This window comes from Tasmannia lanceolata, unplaced genomic scaffold, assembly GCF_043159265.1.
Source record: "Tasmannia lanceolata isolate RefF3 unplaced genomic scaffold, GAP_Taslan_0.1 ptg000002l, whole genome shotgun sequence".
Lineage (NCBI taxonomy): Eukaryota > Viridiplantae > Streptophyta > Magnoliopsida > Canellales > Winteraceae > Tasmannia > Tasmannia lanceolata.
Window position 1 is genome coordinate 57,331,884 of NW_027518679.1, and position 17,167 is coordinate 57,349,050.

Genomic DNA, 17,167 nt, shown 5'->3' on the forward strand with positions numbered 1-17,167 from the left:
AATTCCCTCTTCTTTCCCTCCATTTTATCCTCAACTCTTACTGAAAAACAAAGATCTATAAATAACAAAGACTATCCTTTATATTTCCAACAGGGAATAAGAAAAACAAACATACATATTACAAACTGGCATATCGAATGTCTCACAAGACAGCAACATTATTCTATCAATGTCATCCAGTGAGTCAATGGATTACCTGGCTAAGGCAGCCCTCTGTTCGTGAAAGTCAAATGTATAGATATGGCCAACAGGAGCAACAGCCCTTGCAAGAGAGGTTGTTAGAGAACCACTTCCAGTGCCCGACTCAAGAACCAGACAGCCAGGGATAACTTCCAAGTATGAAATCACAAAGCTAAAATCCGCAATATATAAAATCTGGGTCCTATGGCTTAGAACCAGAGTCCACAACTAGGAGTAGGAGGAAACATATAAACAAATCCCCCCTTATTGCTCAGCACCTTGGATCCAAAAGGCCTCCCAACCCAATCAGAATGCCTAAAGACACCAAATCAATTCTGGAGCTCTGAACCTTCACATACTTTGATGGCCTTCATGATGTCATGCCTCTCATACACGAGAACCAGGTCCCCATTGCATATGCAGCGCTCGAAAGAGTTCCTCTTTGTTGGGTCAATGGGCAACATCCTCAAAATCTTATACAAAAGATCACACAGCTTCAACTACTTTTCACTGCCATATGTGAAATTTTGTATGTTGAGCCTAATAGAACAATAAGAAAATAACCACGCATAAATAATCATAAAAAATGGAATTATGGGGAAAATATTATTGGATCTAAAATTCAAGCCGGTGATAGTGATCCATAATCGTTTCCTTCAATCAACCTATTCTTTTCCTTCTTTTTTTTGAATATTAAATAACATGACCTTTCCTATGCATTTACTAATATGAAAGAAGAGTTTTTCTAGGTTTAAAGGTTAAAGAGGAAAGATCGATTGAGCAGCAACCTCATTAAGTTACAATGGTGTGCATATGTAGTGCATATCGAGCTCTACTGTAGATCATTTCATACCACCCATCGGCCAGAGTACGTCTCTGATCCTCCAAGGCCCCAAAATCACATATAATGGAAAATTCAAACTATTTGATTAAATGCATTTGAGTTGTTGAATATGGATCAAAACTTATCAAATTTCTATTACTGTTCATTCGTAGGCAATTGATTGGATGGTTAAGATCATCCAATCAGGCACAAGAAGATGATGAACATACTCCATGGACCTCTTTGGCTGCCACCAAAATTAGTTCTTATATGTAAATGGGACAATAAATACTTTTTGGAAGGCAATAACTATATTGTTTCTAAAACTATAATAACTGTTATTTGCAAAAAAATCAGATTAAAGTCCAAACTCCCTGTTCAATTAATATGTATAATCCCATATTCAATAAGCACTATGAACAGAAATTCGAAAACAATGCTACGAGAAGCTGCAGAACAGACCCACCTCTTCATCTTTCCTTCCAATACTATCTAAATGAATGGTAAGGCATTCTATATCTCTTCTTCCCCTATTCTTAGTATAACAACTGTATGGATGATATGATCTTTGATCCTGATCTGATCCTGATCATCCAATTGTGGATCCCACCTCATTCACAATACTTAATATGACGAAAGCATCCCCACATTTGCTAACACAATAGATGGATGGATTTCTCTAACAAATTACAATAAACACCTTCAAGGAATGACGGCAACAACCAAACAAATTGGCACACATGACTTCAGCACACAACTATCAAGTATATCAGCATTGATATGATGGGATCTATACGTGATAAGGGTAACTGTTGAATCATTCCATTCTTTGATGCTCTACCGAATCAAAGAGACCTGGATCATATACTCAAGCACACAACTATCAATTATATTAGTACTAACTATGAAACATCTAATAAAATCACTGCTAAAGCTATCAAACGAAGGAATATCATAATTCTTTTGGGCCAATAAGACATGACAGTTATTTCCTCCTCTAAATCCTGAAACACAGAAAAAAGAATTTTTTAAAAAGAAAAGGCTTAGTTTCAAAAAAATAAAGAAAAAGAAAAGAGATTAAAATCTCTTCCACCAATGAACTCAAGACCCCACTCTCATAATGCAGTCCAATGATAGCTAAAGAAAAACATGAATTTGTGACAAATACATGAAAACCTATAAACCCTATATCAAAATATTTTCTTTCTAACAATTAATGGTTCCAGCCCATTAAAACCCAAAATTCTCTAAATCCATACAAATGAAACCCCTTGCAAAGCATTTCAAAGGCTTCAAAACTACATACTCATGCAAATTCCTCTCACAAACTACCAAAGAGGTACTTAAAAGAGCTTCAAATACCAACAAACTTAGTTCCTGGTATGTGAGATCCAACCCATGACGAAACAAACCCCAAATTAACTAAACCGTAGATGAAAATGTTTAAAAATTACCTTGGAATAGTGCACGAAACAGATTTCCGGCAAGAAGGGAAGCTTTCTATGTGAGATCCAACCCATGACGAAAAAAACCCCAAATTAACAAAACCCTAGATGAAAATGTTGAAAAATTACCTTCGAATAGTGCACGAAACAGATTTCCGCCATGAGAGGAAGCTTTCCGGCGAGTACCTCGTGCGTCACCGACATTCACGCCCACGTACGACGGTGACAAAGGTCGTCTCTCCACCGGCAGTGACAACTCTCGTCGGAGAAGACAAACGTAAAAAAAACAAAGTGTCAAATGTTAAAAACGAAAGTAAGAAAAAACAGTGTAAATGGTAAAAACCAAATATAAGGGTATATTTGTCTTCATGCAAATCTTCTCTCACCTCACACCCTTTTTTTATAATTTACAAATTGCTACCCTTTTTTCAGAATTTCGAATAAACATTGCATTTTTTTCATCATTTGCCCATGATTCTAACTCTTCGATCAGTGGAGATTCATACATAGTGTCTTCGTATTGATCGGAGGGTTAGGATGATTGAGATGATTTTTGGGACAAAGCCTGATTACGTTGAAGCCCAAGAATTGAACGGTTTGGATATGCATGTATGTGAGGTGGGCCCAGTATTGTATATGTTTGTAGGTTAGTATATATTTCGAAAAATACAATGAAACCCACCTTGTTCAAATATCAATAAACTCTCCCCTCACTCTCTTGGTTTTAGATCGAGAGGTAAGGTTTGAAATTGTTGTAGTCAACCTTACTTATTACGTAGCCCTTGCTAGGGTTTTGGAATTAGGGTTTCAAATTCAAAAAATTACATTCTTGCATGTCTATCTAGGGTTGAATTCTGCCGTGATTCCTCAAAACGAATTGCAACAGATTAGTTAGACTCACTCTGACAGGCAAGAGGAAAGAGAGGAACCCTAAACTCAGAATTCCGATTCTTCGTTTAAATTACTGCTGATCCTCTCTTTCTTTGTTTTCTCAATAGCTAGATTATTTCTATTCGTTTAATGTCTTAATATTTTGATTTGTAATGACTTTCTTTTTACTGTGGCTTCAAAATTTGTAATTCAGACATTAATAAGTTTAGCTCGTGATTAGGGTGAAAAGAAAAAGAAAAAGAAAGAGACAAGGTAGACAAAAAGGGAATAAATGGGGAGGAGAGGTAGAGCAGCTGTGGTGGTTCTTGGTGATTTTGGGCGCAGTCCTCGAATGCAATATCACGCTCTTTCTCTTGCGCGCCAGGTAATTTAAAAATAAAAAAATAAAAAAAAATTCTTTATTTTCAATGATCCCATGTACTTATAAAGTTTGCTAGATTTAAATGGATAATAGAAAATAGAATTAGGTTGCGTGATGATTTATTTGTGTCCAAGTGTAAATGATTAAATAACACCATCTCTATCAGCTTAAGCTTTTGGAGTAATTGGTTGTTTTCACATGGTATTAGAGCTATTGCCTCACAGCATGTCCTGGGTTCAAAACTCACAATTCCTTGATATGAAAATGTCCATGTGTAAGGCCAACCCAAAAAAAGAGGGGCCGCACGTGAGGGAGAGTGTTGAAGTGTAAAGGATTAAATAACACCATCTCTAACAGCTTATGCTTTTGGAGTGATTAGTTCTTTTTATAATTTGGATATTGATATTTAAGTTTCTTGTTTGGGAAAATGTAAAGTGTCTCCTACCTGACATGGTATGTGGCAATCCCTTGTAGAAATGGCTGTAGGACCATTTCAGAACCTCCCGTAGTGTACCGAGGCAAAGATCTTCTTGTTTGGTTTGAAATTTAGTGATCATTAACTGTATTTAGTACTCTTCCGTCTCCCATCAAGCTTGTTAGATGAAAATGAAGATTTTGAAGTAGAGAGAAGAGAGATGAACGATTTCCATCACTCATTGGGTTCTTGACCGAGTCCTTGTTTTGCCATACCAAGTCAATCAAAATTCATTTGACTCTCCCGAGTTATGACCGCACCAATAAAGTTCTCGTCCGTCTCACCGGAAAGCTTGGCTGCGCCACACCGAGTCGAATAGGATTGGCATGGCTGCGTTTTGGCCTGCGTCCGCGCTTTGAAACACTACCTTTAACTATTCATTTTGTTTATTTTGTGAAATGTGTATCTTGTAAGGCCATCTACAGCATTAAGTTTTTCTCGTATTATATTACTATTTTATAGGATTAATTAAGTTTACCTAATACAAATCATTCTCCTTTAGCATATGTCTCTTTTACACTACCTTTTATTCCATGTTCCATCCCATGATCTATACTCTTTGTTATGCTTGACTTGCTACTTGTTTTGTTTATGTGCTCCTGGTTATTCTATTTGGTTATTGTCATCAATTCTTAGATTTTTTGATCTATTTTTATGAGGCTATAAAGACTCTTCGTGTTATTCATATTGCAGGCTTTTCTAGAGGTGGACGTAATTGCATATGGTGGTATGTTTTCTTCATGGAGTATGAGTTGCCAACACATTATTCTTTTTTTTTTTTTTGAAATACTTATCTTCTACCTGTATTGGTTGGACCTACTGCCCTCTCTTGATTTATGTTACTTTTCATGTTATTGTGTTTCTTTCGTCTATTACTTAGGTGATGAAATTATATTACTATTATTAATTGCATGACGTAACATGTAAAGAATCCTTACACCATGATGAATGCTATGATATGAAAAGTGATGAAGAGAAGTAGAGGAATTCATTTGGTGAGGGGGAATATACCATACAATTATTATATTGGAACGATTAATTTAAAAAATAAAATAAAATTATATTGGAATGATTGCATGCTCAATTGTGCATGGGGTCTTTATCACTTCATGGTACAGGTTTGATTGATTTGATTAGTCTTGTTATATCTTTCTAGCCTATGATTTTTAATCTCCAGTGGCACTTGATAATGACCATGACTTTAGATGATTCATAAACCGCATCCATTATCATGTTCTGTGCTCCTGCTTTCAATTCCTTAAATTCCAGAGATTGCTTCACTTTGTCCTGCACTTTATATGATTTACTATTTATTAAAGCATATCCATTTAATAAATTGAGTACCATATTGTGCTCAATTTTAATGCAATTTCTTTCTCATTGCATGTTTATTCCTATCCCAATGGCGCGTGCACTTGTTATCCTGTTTGCGTTCACTTTTTTTTTCCTCAAAGACCATTTGATTTCCTCACTTTATGTTGGGATAGGACTTCTCATTCTAATTCATTTTCAGCTTTGAATTTTGGTTCCTCTTTAGAAAAGCTATACATAATAATTCAAAACAGTTTATAGTCTTACTGTGCCACTCTTGGTATCATGTGCTTCACTATACACTTCTCTTTTTGTTAATCTCTGGACAGGTACCGATCCCCATGGTGCTGTTTTAGAGAACCAATCTATTCATCTTCATAAAATGGTACTGATTGCATATCATTTTTTGTCACTGAGTACATTTATCACAGCTAAGTAATATATTTCAATTTTTGTTCTTTAATGCAGAGGCCGATAGTCCTCGAGGGATTTCCAAAGCTATTGCATTTTTTTATGCTTCCATTTAAGGCCCTGAGTCAGTTTTTTATGCTTCTTTGGTATCTGTGTATTAAGATAACTGCTCCAGATGTTTTCATTGTGCAGGTGAGCTCACATTTTCCTTTGTGTAAATGTCAATGTTATCTCAATTGTGTTGTTACATGTAGTAAAATTGATGTCTGCATGATTTGATGCTTCCACTTAAGGCCTTAAAATGATAATTTTTGCATATTCCTTTTTATTTGTTTTCTGCTTGTTGTTAATAATTTTCTCAGTGTGACGAGTTTGCTTGATTGACCTACACGACCATGCAATTCCATGATTGATGTCTACATGTTTCATCACAGCCACCAGCTGTTACGGGGCAGTTGTTGTCCCTGGAAACCTCTATACTGTATATTTTTCATTCCTTTGCACAAACTTGTTTAGCTTTATTCTCATGTATCTCAAGTCTTTTACTGCCAACCATATTCTTATATGTCCAAGTTATCCCTTTCAAGTGAAAACTTGGCTAAAATGGAGAAAACCAAATGGAAAATGTTTCCTATTGCTAAAAGCAACTTTCAAGCAATATTGTTAGGTGGACATTTCTTGGTCTTGGCAGGAAATATCTTGAATGAAAGATTCTTTCGTGGTCCACTTATAAAAAGTGTCCAGCATTTGCATATGTTTCCTTACGTTTCCGTAATTCTATAGAATTTTCACCGAGGTTTTCATCCGAAATTGACATGTTTCCATTTTCGTCACATCCGAAAACGCGTACCAAACCGAAGCCTGAAACCTTGCTAATAAACATAGCAGCAAGGTTGTTGATAATTGCAACACAAGGTTTTCCCCAATCCTTTTGGATTCATAGAATATACCTTTTATCACAAGCCCACAAGAATATGGTATTCCCTTAGAAGCACGGTGCGGGTACAGGCAGGACTTTACACTTGGGGGGGGGGGGGGGGGGGGGGGGGGGGCATTCTAATTGCCTGCATTGGTCATTGGGGGGCCATGACCACTAAACTAGCTTAGCATTCATGTACATCCATGCAATATAAAAGGGATTTTGCAAGTCATTGGGGGGGCCATGGCCCCCCTCATGCTATATGTGCCTCCACTCCTGGGTGTGGGGGCAAAGGCGAGAGCGGGGAAGCGAGAGGGTCTACAAGAACCTGAGGCTGGGAGCGCCATGGGAGCATTAAGGTAATCATTTTTTATATGTTTTTCAAAGTTCAAGTACATCATCATTCAAAAAAAAAAAATTTCAAGTACATCAAAAATAGTAATTTCTAACCATCTTCATATATATCTTTTATAATCTAATTACATAAAAAAGTAGTAATTTCTAACCATCTTCATTTTATGCCCTCTTTCCTCATGCCTTTTGAAAACGCTTTTGTGCTTGCTCTAATGAAGTACTTTGAAGAGTTTTGAGGAGTTTGATGCAAGTTATTTGGGTAAGACTGATGGAGTAATAGAAATAGTTTGGGAGCGTCATAGGAGCGGTTCCTGTCTCTTCGGGAGCGCCATGGGAGCAGTTTCCTTCCTAAGGAGCGCCAAATCGCAGATCTATTGGGAAGGAGAAATTGGGATGAAAGAAAGTGAAGGAACGATATTGGGAAGGAGAAACATATAAATCAGTGAACTTCTGAAACTTGAATAATCTCTGTAGGTGAGCAACTTTGGCACACAGAGTCGAGTCCATGAATTCACATTTGCAAAATAAGACTTTTATATCCAGTCTTTGGTTAATCAAAGAAATAAAGACTAACTTTTAAGAGGGTAACATCAGAGGTGGCTCTAAGAATTAACAAACTACTAAAAAATTCCAACAAATCCTCCCCTATAAGCTTTCTCTTATCAATGTGATAGTATGCACAAATGACTAACTATTGTTCTTGCGTAATAGAAAACTTTTTAAAATCAAGAAAATGTGTAGAAACTTATACAAATGATGTACATTTAAGATGAAACTATAGGAACTGCTAGAATAAGCACAAACACTCTTGAAAACTATCGCATAAGCAAGACAACCATTCATTATGATTTAACAACATTGAATACCTAGAGACGTGCTGTCGAGTATGTCTAATAATTTGTACACACCACAATTTCCCATGTAATTTATAAAAATACTTATGCAAAATACACACACCACACTTCACATGTAATGCATGCAAGGTTTTAAATTTCGGTTTCGGAATGCGTTTCGGTACTCACCGAAACCAAATTTCTTTCCAAAATTTCGAAATTTTGTTCGAAATCCCACGAAATAAAAAAAGTAATATTTTATCCCGCCTGAAATTTTGGTAATTTCGCCCTAAATTTCAGGGCAATATTAAATAATTAATAAAATTTAGGGTTTTACGTAATTTTCCTACAATTTCACCGAAATTTCGAAATTTCAGTCGGAATAAAGTAACGTTTCGGGTTTAGCCAATTTCGATTTCGGTATCATCGACCGAAACCCGAAATTTCGGTCGAAATTTAAAACCTTGAATGCATTTACATATAATTATGTAACACATACTAGTATAGGCTATACAAATAATACACTAAATGGCAAAGAAAGATTTTTTTCCTTTTAAAATTATTTTTAAGGTTTTACGAAAAATTAAATTAAAAATTTCAAATGTACATATAATTATGTAACACATACTAGTATAGGCTATACAAATAATACACTAAATGGCAAAGAAAGATTTTTTTGTTTTAAAATTATTTTTAAGGTTTTATGAAAAATTAAATTAAAAATTTCAAATAATGTGAAAATACAACATAAATTAAATTTTATGTATAACAGGTATGTCAGAATCTATGCGTGCCTTGCCTTTGTTAATTTCTTCGAAAGTCTCAACTCAACCCAACTCAACTCAACTTAGCCTTTGTCCCAGACTAGTTGGGGTAGGCTAATAAATCCTTTTGAAAGTCTAATGATTTTTTTAATAAAAATATAAAAGTTATAAATTAATTATTTTCCATTATTTTAAATAAAAAATAATTTTTAAGCATTTCCTGAAGTTTCAACTTAAATTTCCATTATTTGCTTTATGTTTTGATGTGTTGCTATGATTTTACAGGATTTTCACTAAAATTTCCATCTTAAACTGACACGTGTCCAAGTTTTGACCAAAATAATGTAATATATACACTTATGATTTAACGTCAGTACACATGAACAAGGCGAGCCCTAAACGGCATTGAAAAGGCCAAAATTTGACTGAAATTTTTATAATTTCCAAATCTGGTGCATTTTTGTTTGGGTTCTCATGGAAACCAAAACATTTCAGCTGGAATGTCATGTTTTAGATCGAAATTTGCCACCATGAAGATAATCTGATGTTTTTGCCTTTTGCATCATATTCACAAATTTCACATAAACCTGCGAATGGTTAAGAAATTTATGCGTAAAAGTTCTTGGCCTTCGGGCTAGAAATCAGAACTGTACTTCCTCTTATGATTTATTTATAAATACAATCCAACAAAGCTGTTCTCTTGTCCTGTTCTGCATTTCCTCATCAAGCATGTGTTAGTAACCCATATCACTGTGATCATGTATGAGTTTATTGAAGTGGACTGTTGTGATCATGTATGCAATTTATTTAAGTGGTTCTGGTTCAAGTTTAACCAATAAATTTATGGGTTCATTCTTGGGTTTTTTTTGTCCTTCAGTCTCTAATCATGGTTGCTTTGGTAACCTCCTACATTCTTTTCCAACTTAGTGGGCCTATGATTTTCATAGGTAAAACTTGTAGTTTCAACAAATGTAATTCAATTTTTTGACTACTAACCTGGATTTGACAAGTTCAGCATTATTTCTCAACTTAAGTTGATCCAATGCTCCTTGTTTTGGATTCTGCAGAATCCACCTTCTGTTCCAACACTGATAGCTGTTAACCTGGCCAGCTGGTGGCGAAAGTCCACATTTGTTGTTGATTGGCACAATTTTGGATATACCTTGCTCGGTTTGTCTCTTGGGAGAAGTCATTTATTGGTGAAGACCTACCACTGGTATTTGTTGATCTAACTCATTGTTTGTGAATAACTATTGCTGGATAAAGAAAACGAGAAAATATGAAGTGAATTTATTACTATTTCATAGGCTTGAGAACCATTATGGGAAGAAGGCCGATGGTTCCTTATGTGTTACAAAGGCAATGCAGCATGAACTCGCTCAAAATTGGGGAATCAAGTAAGTGAGTTTGCTAAAATTTAGATTGTATTACATTGATGTTCACATTAAATTGTTACCAAGAGTTCTTAAATTGATACTTCTTTTATCTGTCTCTTTCAAATGATTAGAGCTACAGTTCTATATGACCAGCCTCCTGAGTTTTTCCATCCTGCATCACTCCAGGAGAAGCATGCGGTGAGCTGTTTATTTCCATTTTACCTTCTCTTAAAGAGTGTCCTTTTGGAAGCATTTAAAATCTGACATTCTGATATCTTGTAGTTGTTTTGTCGATTAAAAGAAGATCTCAGTCATCCTTGTGGCATTCGTGATTGTGTCAGCTTTGGTAATGTTTGTAATCCAACAAAAAAATCAGTATTTAGGTTTTATTCAGTGAAATATGAATGTCGTGAATGATATATTCTAAACTGCAGGCCGAGTTAGTAGTGCTGCGATCCATGGAGAGGAGCCATATGCAAATAGTACTCTCTTTACCACCCAGGTTGACCATGACATATTCTTGAAGCAAGACAGGCCAGCCCTCATTGTTAGCAGCACTAGCTGGTGAGCTATTCTTGATGGGGTTTTATTTCTCATGGAAAATATTATATATATACACCTACACACGCCCGCTCGCCCTCCTGCACGCACGCACGCACGCATATATGTTTACCTATATTCTACACGCTGGAGTTTCAAAGAATTACTTTTAAACTACAAAAACAAAAAAGATGTTGAGGGGACTGTGAGTGCTTGACACTATGAGTGGTAATCATAATTTCTGCCTCTGCGATCGAGACAAAGACAGACGGCTTTTACAGAAACTGAATATTTTTCTCTGTTTCATATGACTGTACATTGTGATCTAGTAGCAGCTTGCAGAAATTTGCAAAAACTGCTGCTATTTTTCCTGTAGAGTATGAGGCAGGTCTCACCTTAAATGTTTTGTGAAAGTTTGAATGATTGCCTCCAGTTTGAATGATTGCCTGGGTCCCGTTAATTCCTTTCTCTCTCAACTCAAACCAAGTTTGTCTTGCGTCTTCACTTCCTCAAAATAACATTTACGAGAGAAAATTAGAGTAATTTAGTTTATTCATTGCATTGTACCTTTTTTTGAATAGTTCATTGCATTGTACCTGTTAAATATTTATTTATAATGGCAGCATGCAATGGGTGTTAAAGTAAGGATAGATGTAACTACGACAGGAAGCCTTTTTTATCAGATAATGAAACATATCTCTTCAAAAAAATTGGGTATCCTGTTATTGATTCAGAAAGGCCTAATATTTTCTTGCTATCTCCAAATTTTTTTTATTAAATCCCTTTTTTTCTAGGACTAACTTTAATAGTAGTACTACTTAAGCGGTTAAACTTAAACAAACCTTACAAGTTTCACACTATAAATGGAGATATGTGATGGGAATCAAGACGAAAATCTAAAACCTGAGAAAAAATATGTTCCCTCCAATTTTAGAAGTTCATATTTTTCTCTTTTAGTCATTGTCTCCAATTTGTTTTTGTGTACATATAGATTGTCTGGACTTTCATGCAAATGAATTTTACCAGAAAAAGCGATGTTCCTTAGGATGAAATTACTAGCCAAGAATTCCTAGGGTATGCACACGTTAAGCATCTCAGCAATTGACTGTGTTATCTCAGGACTCGAGATGAAGATTTCAGCATGCTTTTGGAAGCAGCTGTTATGTATGATAGGCGTGCTTCTGCAGTTCTAAATGAGGATGACTCAATTGAGGAAGAATTGCTTTGGACGGACATATGTAATGGGAAACAATATTTATACCCAAGATTATTGTTCGTCATTACTGGTACGCACTAGTCTATGATTTATTTGTGTAAATTTTGGAGTTCTTGTGCAAAACATAATGCATTAGTCCCATTCAAATAATAAATAAAAAAACATAATGCAGTAGCACTTTTTACTTGATATTGTTAGGTAAAGGTCCAGAAAGGGAAAAATATGAGGAAAAAATAAAGAAGTTACATCTAAAACGTGTGGCCTTCCGTACAATGTGGCTATCAGCTGAGGACTACCCATTATTGCTCGGTAGGTTTCTTATTCTGCATTTGGATCATGTTTTCCTTTTATTGATGTACTGCACTCTATGTTTTCGATTATTTTAGGAGCAGCAGACTTAGGTGTATGCCTACATACATCCTCGTCTGGCTTGGACCTTCCCATGAAGGTATGTATGCTCTTCACTATGATCAGGAACTCACATGTTTAATTAATATAATTACTTTGTCTCTTCATGCAAAATTAATCATAATTTGACGTCTTTGAAAATGGGTGGCACCAGGTTGTGGATATGTTTGGATGTGGACTGCCTGTTTGTGCTGTTTCATTCTCATGGTAATTTCTCATTTTATATTTATGTTAGCGCCTAACCTTGGATCTCCAATGCATAATTACATAAGTTCTCATCTGGATATCATTTTGCCTCTAATAGTAATGATGCTTATTGCTTGATTTGTATGGTAGCATTGAGGAACTTGTAAAAGTTGAAAAAAATGGCCTCCTCTTTTCGTCATCTTCTGAGCTAGCTGATGAACTCCTAGTAAGTTTCTTTGCATAGTTGGGCTTAGTGTTTGGCATTTCACAATTTCTAGAATTCCATATAACTTGATATGTTTTTGGAATTTCTCAATTTCTATTATTTCATCGGCTTTTTTTGCTAAGGGCATCAAGTTTCACATGTACATAAATAAGAATAAATTATGTCACAAAAGCTTGAATGTACACTCTGACACACACACACACACACACACACACACACACACACACTCACACATACACACACATATCCGTGTGTGTGTGTGTGTGTGTGTTTGAAATTTTCTTTTTTCTTTTATTTTATTCTTGCATGTGAGAACATGTATTTTTATCACCATATAAAATCATTGTCACTATGTGAACATGTATTTTTGTTAAAATTGTTATATATGTATTTATACTACTTTCTTTCTACTCTCGTCTCCACCATCCAGGCTGTTCTTCCTATCCTTGTTGGAGAGAATCTAAGGATATCGGTTGTACTATTGTGCCAAAGGTGAGATGACTTATCTCATCTCCAAATAGAGCCTTTCATAATATCATGGATATGAAGCACACCTACATGCGCTGGATCAATAATGGTGCAAACAAAGGAGATCCAACTATTGGGACACTAAGATTGGTTGCTATCAAAACCAAAAGAAAAGAGGAGGAGAAAGGGATCAATGGGTGAACAGTATTACTTATGAAATCAGAAATAATATTACCTAAATGGTTGAAGTAGAAGAAAGGAATCCGCCAACTTCTTCACTTCTCTTCACTTCACTTCAAGCTTCCAAGCTTTACAAGTTCTCAAATGTATATTCCAAGTTAGTTTTAACAATAAGTTTTTGTATAAAAAAACATTACATTTACTTAACTTATAAAAATCATCAATAATATTATTTGTCATAACCATATTATTATGTTGAGAAATTAAAATTTGAGAATTGATTAAAATATTTTGGTGAATCCATAAATCTTTCTTTTTGACATTTGCTGAATCCAACACTCAGATACCCGTGTTGGAATTTGACACTCATATCCACACTAATGCAACATAGTATGTGGGAGAATCACACAGACGTGACTCGCAGAAGCAAAAAGCTTTATTTGTCATATTCATAACATAAGGATGGAACCAAGGCCTTAACATCATATTTATAGATCTTTTCAAAGATTTTAGGAACTTCTCTTAAGATCACCTAAATGGCTAAATCTAACCTGTGTGCCCTTTTGGACACAAAACCCAACTCTAGAAAGTTCCCGTCACAAAGCCCTACCCCTACGGGAATAGAAAACCCAACCCTCACGCTTTTTATGGTAATTAAGCTGGGATTGAACATCCGACCTCACGGTCGAGGAACAAAGCCTTTACCAATTGAGCTAGAGGCTCAATCCCAACCCAACCCTAACCCTACAACTTAAAAACTCTATCTTCCTTTTTAAAATCTTAAAAAAAGACGGGCTCCATCTTTTACTCGAACTCACTAGTGAAACAAGTGAATAGAAGAAAGGGTCGTAAATACTGCAACTTAACTCTCTCCCCACTTAAACCTGTCGTGTGAAACATGTGGGCCTTCTCTTTTATTCATACTTGTCTTTTTTTTTTTTGATGAGTAAGCTGGGTTTGAGCCTCTGACCTCAAGGTTGAGGACCAAAGCCTTATCCAATTGAGCTAGAGGCTCGACCCCACTTCACTTGTGTCATAAGTGTTTTAAAAGAAAAAAGATACTTCTATAGCTATGACTTAAAACCTTATAAATGACTCAATTAAAACAGTATGTTAAGATGAAAAGACAATTTGATACTAATGATGGGCCCTATCATCCTATTTGACTCTTTCTTGATTCCAATGAAGGGTAGTCCCCATCAACTATCTAATACTGGCAAAATAATGCAGATGTTAAAATAAGTAAAGTAGTTCATTTTTATCTTAACACGATTCGTACTTTTAGTTCAGTTGCTATGCATGCATTTCTTACTTCAGCATATGTACCAGGTCTGTATTTGATGTTGCATCCCCATTATTTTCCACTCTTCTTTTATACTTTTGTGAGATTATTCTAAGAAACCAAGTCAATTGCTTACTCCTGCTCCTTTTAATTTGTTACCTGTGGAAACCCTTGCAGATGCTTTTTAAAGGTTTCCCAGATAAATCTGATGCTCTGAAGTCTCTTAGGGATGGTGCCTTGGAAACAGGGTCTTGTGCCAGGTGGGCTTCTGAGTGGGAGCAGCATGCCATGCCACTTATAGATGAGGTTAGTTCCTCTCTCTCTCTCTCTCTCTCTCTCTCTCTCTCTCTCTCTCTCTCTCTCTCTCTCTCTCATGAAAATGATTACTTTCTGTTTCTGAATGCGAAAATTTTTAGTAAAGCAAAAAACGAGGAAATCATGTCAGGTTCATAACTTGTCAAATACATAAAACCGAACAGTTTACCTAAATAAAGATACGGCTAACTCATTTATGAAGAACATCTCTGTTACACTATACAGATCCCATCTCCCCATCTTAAAACTTCTAGAAAAGCTGAAATCTTTCATCATTTGTTTGTTGTATGCCTATGGGATCTTAGAATACCCATTCCACAACTCCCATATGATTCTTAATTGCTTCTCCAATGACATCCGTAGAAGTTAAACTTGAGCACAACACATATTCTTCTCACTTACATGGGCTGTTTTTCTACTGTATTACTTCCCATTCTTTGATTATACTTTCGTCTACGACACTCGATATTACAACAAAATAAATAAAACTATCCTTTGTTACTACCTTAACATGATAAATCTCTATGTTACATTTATTCTTCTGAATGGTGAAGTACCCGTGTTACACACGTGTTGGATTCCTACTTGGTGGGCTTGTTGCGACAATTCTGGATTTCCTTTTCTATTGTTTTTGAAAACTACTAACACAAATTTACAATTAGCACACGTTTTGAGTTATTGTTTTTTTTTTTTTTCTGCGTTTGTGGTGGTGGGGGTCATGTCATACACTTATGTTTTCTTATCCACCGACAATGTCAGAGTGTTTTATCAAAGATTTACGAACTTATTTCTAAGTGCATTTAATTATCTAATTATGTTTATTTTAGAAAGAGAAGTTTGTGAAATATATGTTTACTCGATAAATTGCTAAGTATATGTTGGAGTGAATGGGGATTCGACGATTCGTTTATTGTTATTCAATCTATCAAAAACACCAAAGATCAATCATGGAAATCGCTGCACATTTTGTTAAGACTCCACAACAACACTGCATAATCACACACTGGTCAGCTTCTTGTATCTATCAGGAGGCGAATTCAGTTGCAGACATCTTGTCGACGGAGGCCACCAAGACCAAGCTTTCTGTTTCATAGATTAGTATTCCACCATATATTATCACTCAAGATCTTTGGGAGGATGTACATGACAATGTAGTTTTCGTTTGCTTTAGTTACTGAATCTTTCACCAAAAATAAAAAGGACTGAAAATGGCTATGCCTTCTGGTTTATGGTTGGATATGTGCATCGCCTGAAAGGGTCAAACACCCACAAACACTCGCATACATTTGCACTTACTAATGCGGGAATACATGCTCTAACTGAAGGGATGGAATTGATTTGTAGGTTATTTCTGGGAGCAAAAAATGACAATTGCAAGTACGAGAATCAGTTCTTTTGAGATGGTGATCCAGAAGGTTGTAGAAACCTCATTCTTGCTCTTTTGTTTTCACTTTTGTCGCGGAATGAAGGTAAGGCCAAATGAGAGGTTTGATAACCAACAAATGCCACTCTGCATCAGAAAGCTAACTGTTTCAATGTTACGTACCTAAATCGGTCCGCAACAGATTTGATCTTCTTAGAGGGAAGATCAGCCTCTTGATCCACTTCAAGGGAAGGATCGATCCTCCTTTTTGCACTAGACACAATTTCTGAAACAATTTTCTTCATTAATTTCTAAAGAAAGGTTACGTACAAGTTATTTGTAGAGAATCCCTAATCTGGATAACCCTTATCTCAAAGAGTCCTACCTAAACCAAACAACTAAGAAACCAATCACTAAAAGTTTCATAATTAAAACTAATTTATTTTATTCCAAGTGGGGCTCAGATAAGCACGTAACATTCAACTTCTGAAACTTTTTAACTTAACAAAAGCTGATTCATCCCCATTCTTCACCTGCTCCATACATTTTGATTCTTTTGAAGAAACTGCACTGTCTTGCTCAGAAGTTCTTACTGCCTGTAGAAAAAAATTGTGGAACTATTGTAACCATGATTGCAAATAAATCATAATTTTTTAGGGGAAATGATAAATGCGCCCCTTTTCATTACTTGGGAGACCCAGGTTTTTAGAGGTGCTCAATGAAGGCCAAAAAATAAATAAATATTAATGGTGAATATAGCGGTGAATACGGAAATGATATCTGCAATCTTATTTTGGTGATGGAACTAATCACATTGTGAAACACTTTTAATAGCATTTT

The 17,167-nt window shown here is 35.6% G+C and overlaps 1 protein-coding gene across 4 annotated transcripts; it reads left to right on the forward strand.

The window, feature by feature from the left end:
* The first annotated feature begins 3,079 nt into the window (after window positions 1-3,079).
* Window positions 3,080-16,674, forward strand: LOC143880701 (UDP-Glycosyltransferase superfamily protein). 4 transcript variants are annotated; one of them, XM_077383676.1, is made up of 17 exons: window positions 3,080-3,184; window positions 3,560-3,703; window positions 4,869-4,902; window positions 5,816-5,871; window positions 5,955-6,089; window positions 9,835-9,983; window positions 10,075-10,164; window positions 10,275-10,341; window positions 10,426-10,489; window positions 10,578-10,707; window positions 11,803-11,969; window positions 12,098-12,208; window positions 12,286-12,347; window positions 12,462-12,514; window positions 12,644-12,719; window positions 14,827-14,955; window positions 16,309-16,674. In XM_077383676.1, exons 2-17 carry the CDS (start codon window positions 3,611-3,613, stop codon window positions 16,330-16,332), a joined length of 1,440 nt encoding a protein of 479 aa, XP_077239791.1. In that variant the 5' UTR covers window positions 3,080-3,184; window positions 3,560-3,610; the 3' UTR covers window positions 16,333-16,674. The 4 variants fall into 4 exon arrangements, with proteins under 4 accessions (XP_077239791.1, XP_077239805.1, XP_077239802.1 ...); XM_077383690.1 differs by having other exon boundaries at window positions 14,877-14,955; XM_077383681.1 differs by lacking the exon at window positions 3,080-3,184 and adding an exon at window positions 3,191-3,357.
* The last annotated feature ends 493 nt before the right edge of the window (window positions 16,675-17,167 follow it).

Bases quoted from the DNA above. Each gene is read 5' to 3' on its own strand.
- LOC143880701 (XM_077383676.1), top strand. From the start codon at position 3,611: ATGGGGAGGAGAGGTAGAGCAGCTGTGGTGGTTCTTGGTGATTTTGGG. The intron at 9,984-10,074 runs GTATTTGTTGAT...ACTATTTCATAG, and splicing joins TTGGTGAAGACCTACCACTG to GCTTGAGAACCATTATGGGA. The intron at 12,720-14,826 runs GTAAGTTTCTTT...AAACCCTTGCAG, and splicing joins AGCTAGCTGATGAACTCCTA to ATGCTTTTTAAAGGTTTCCC.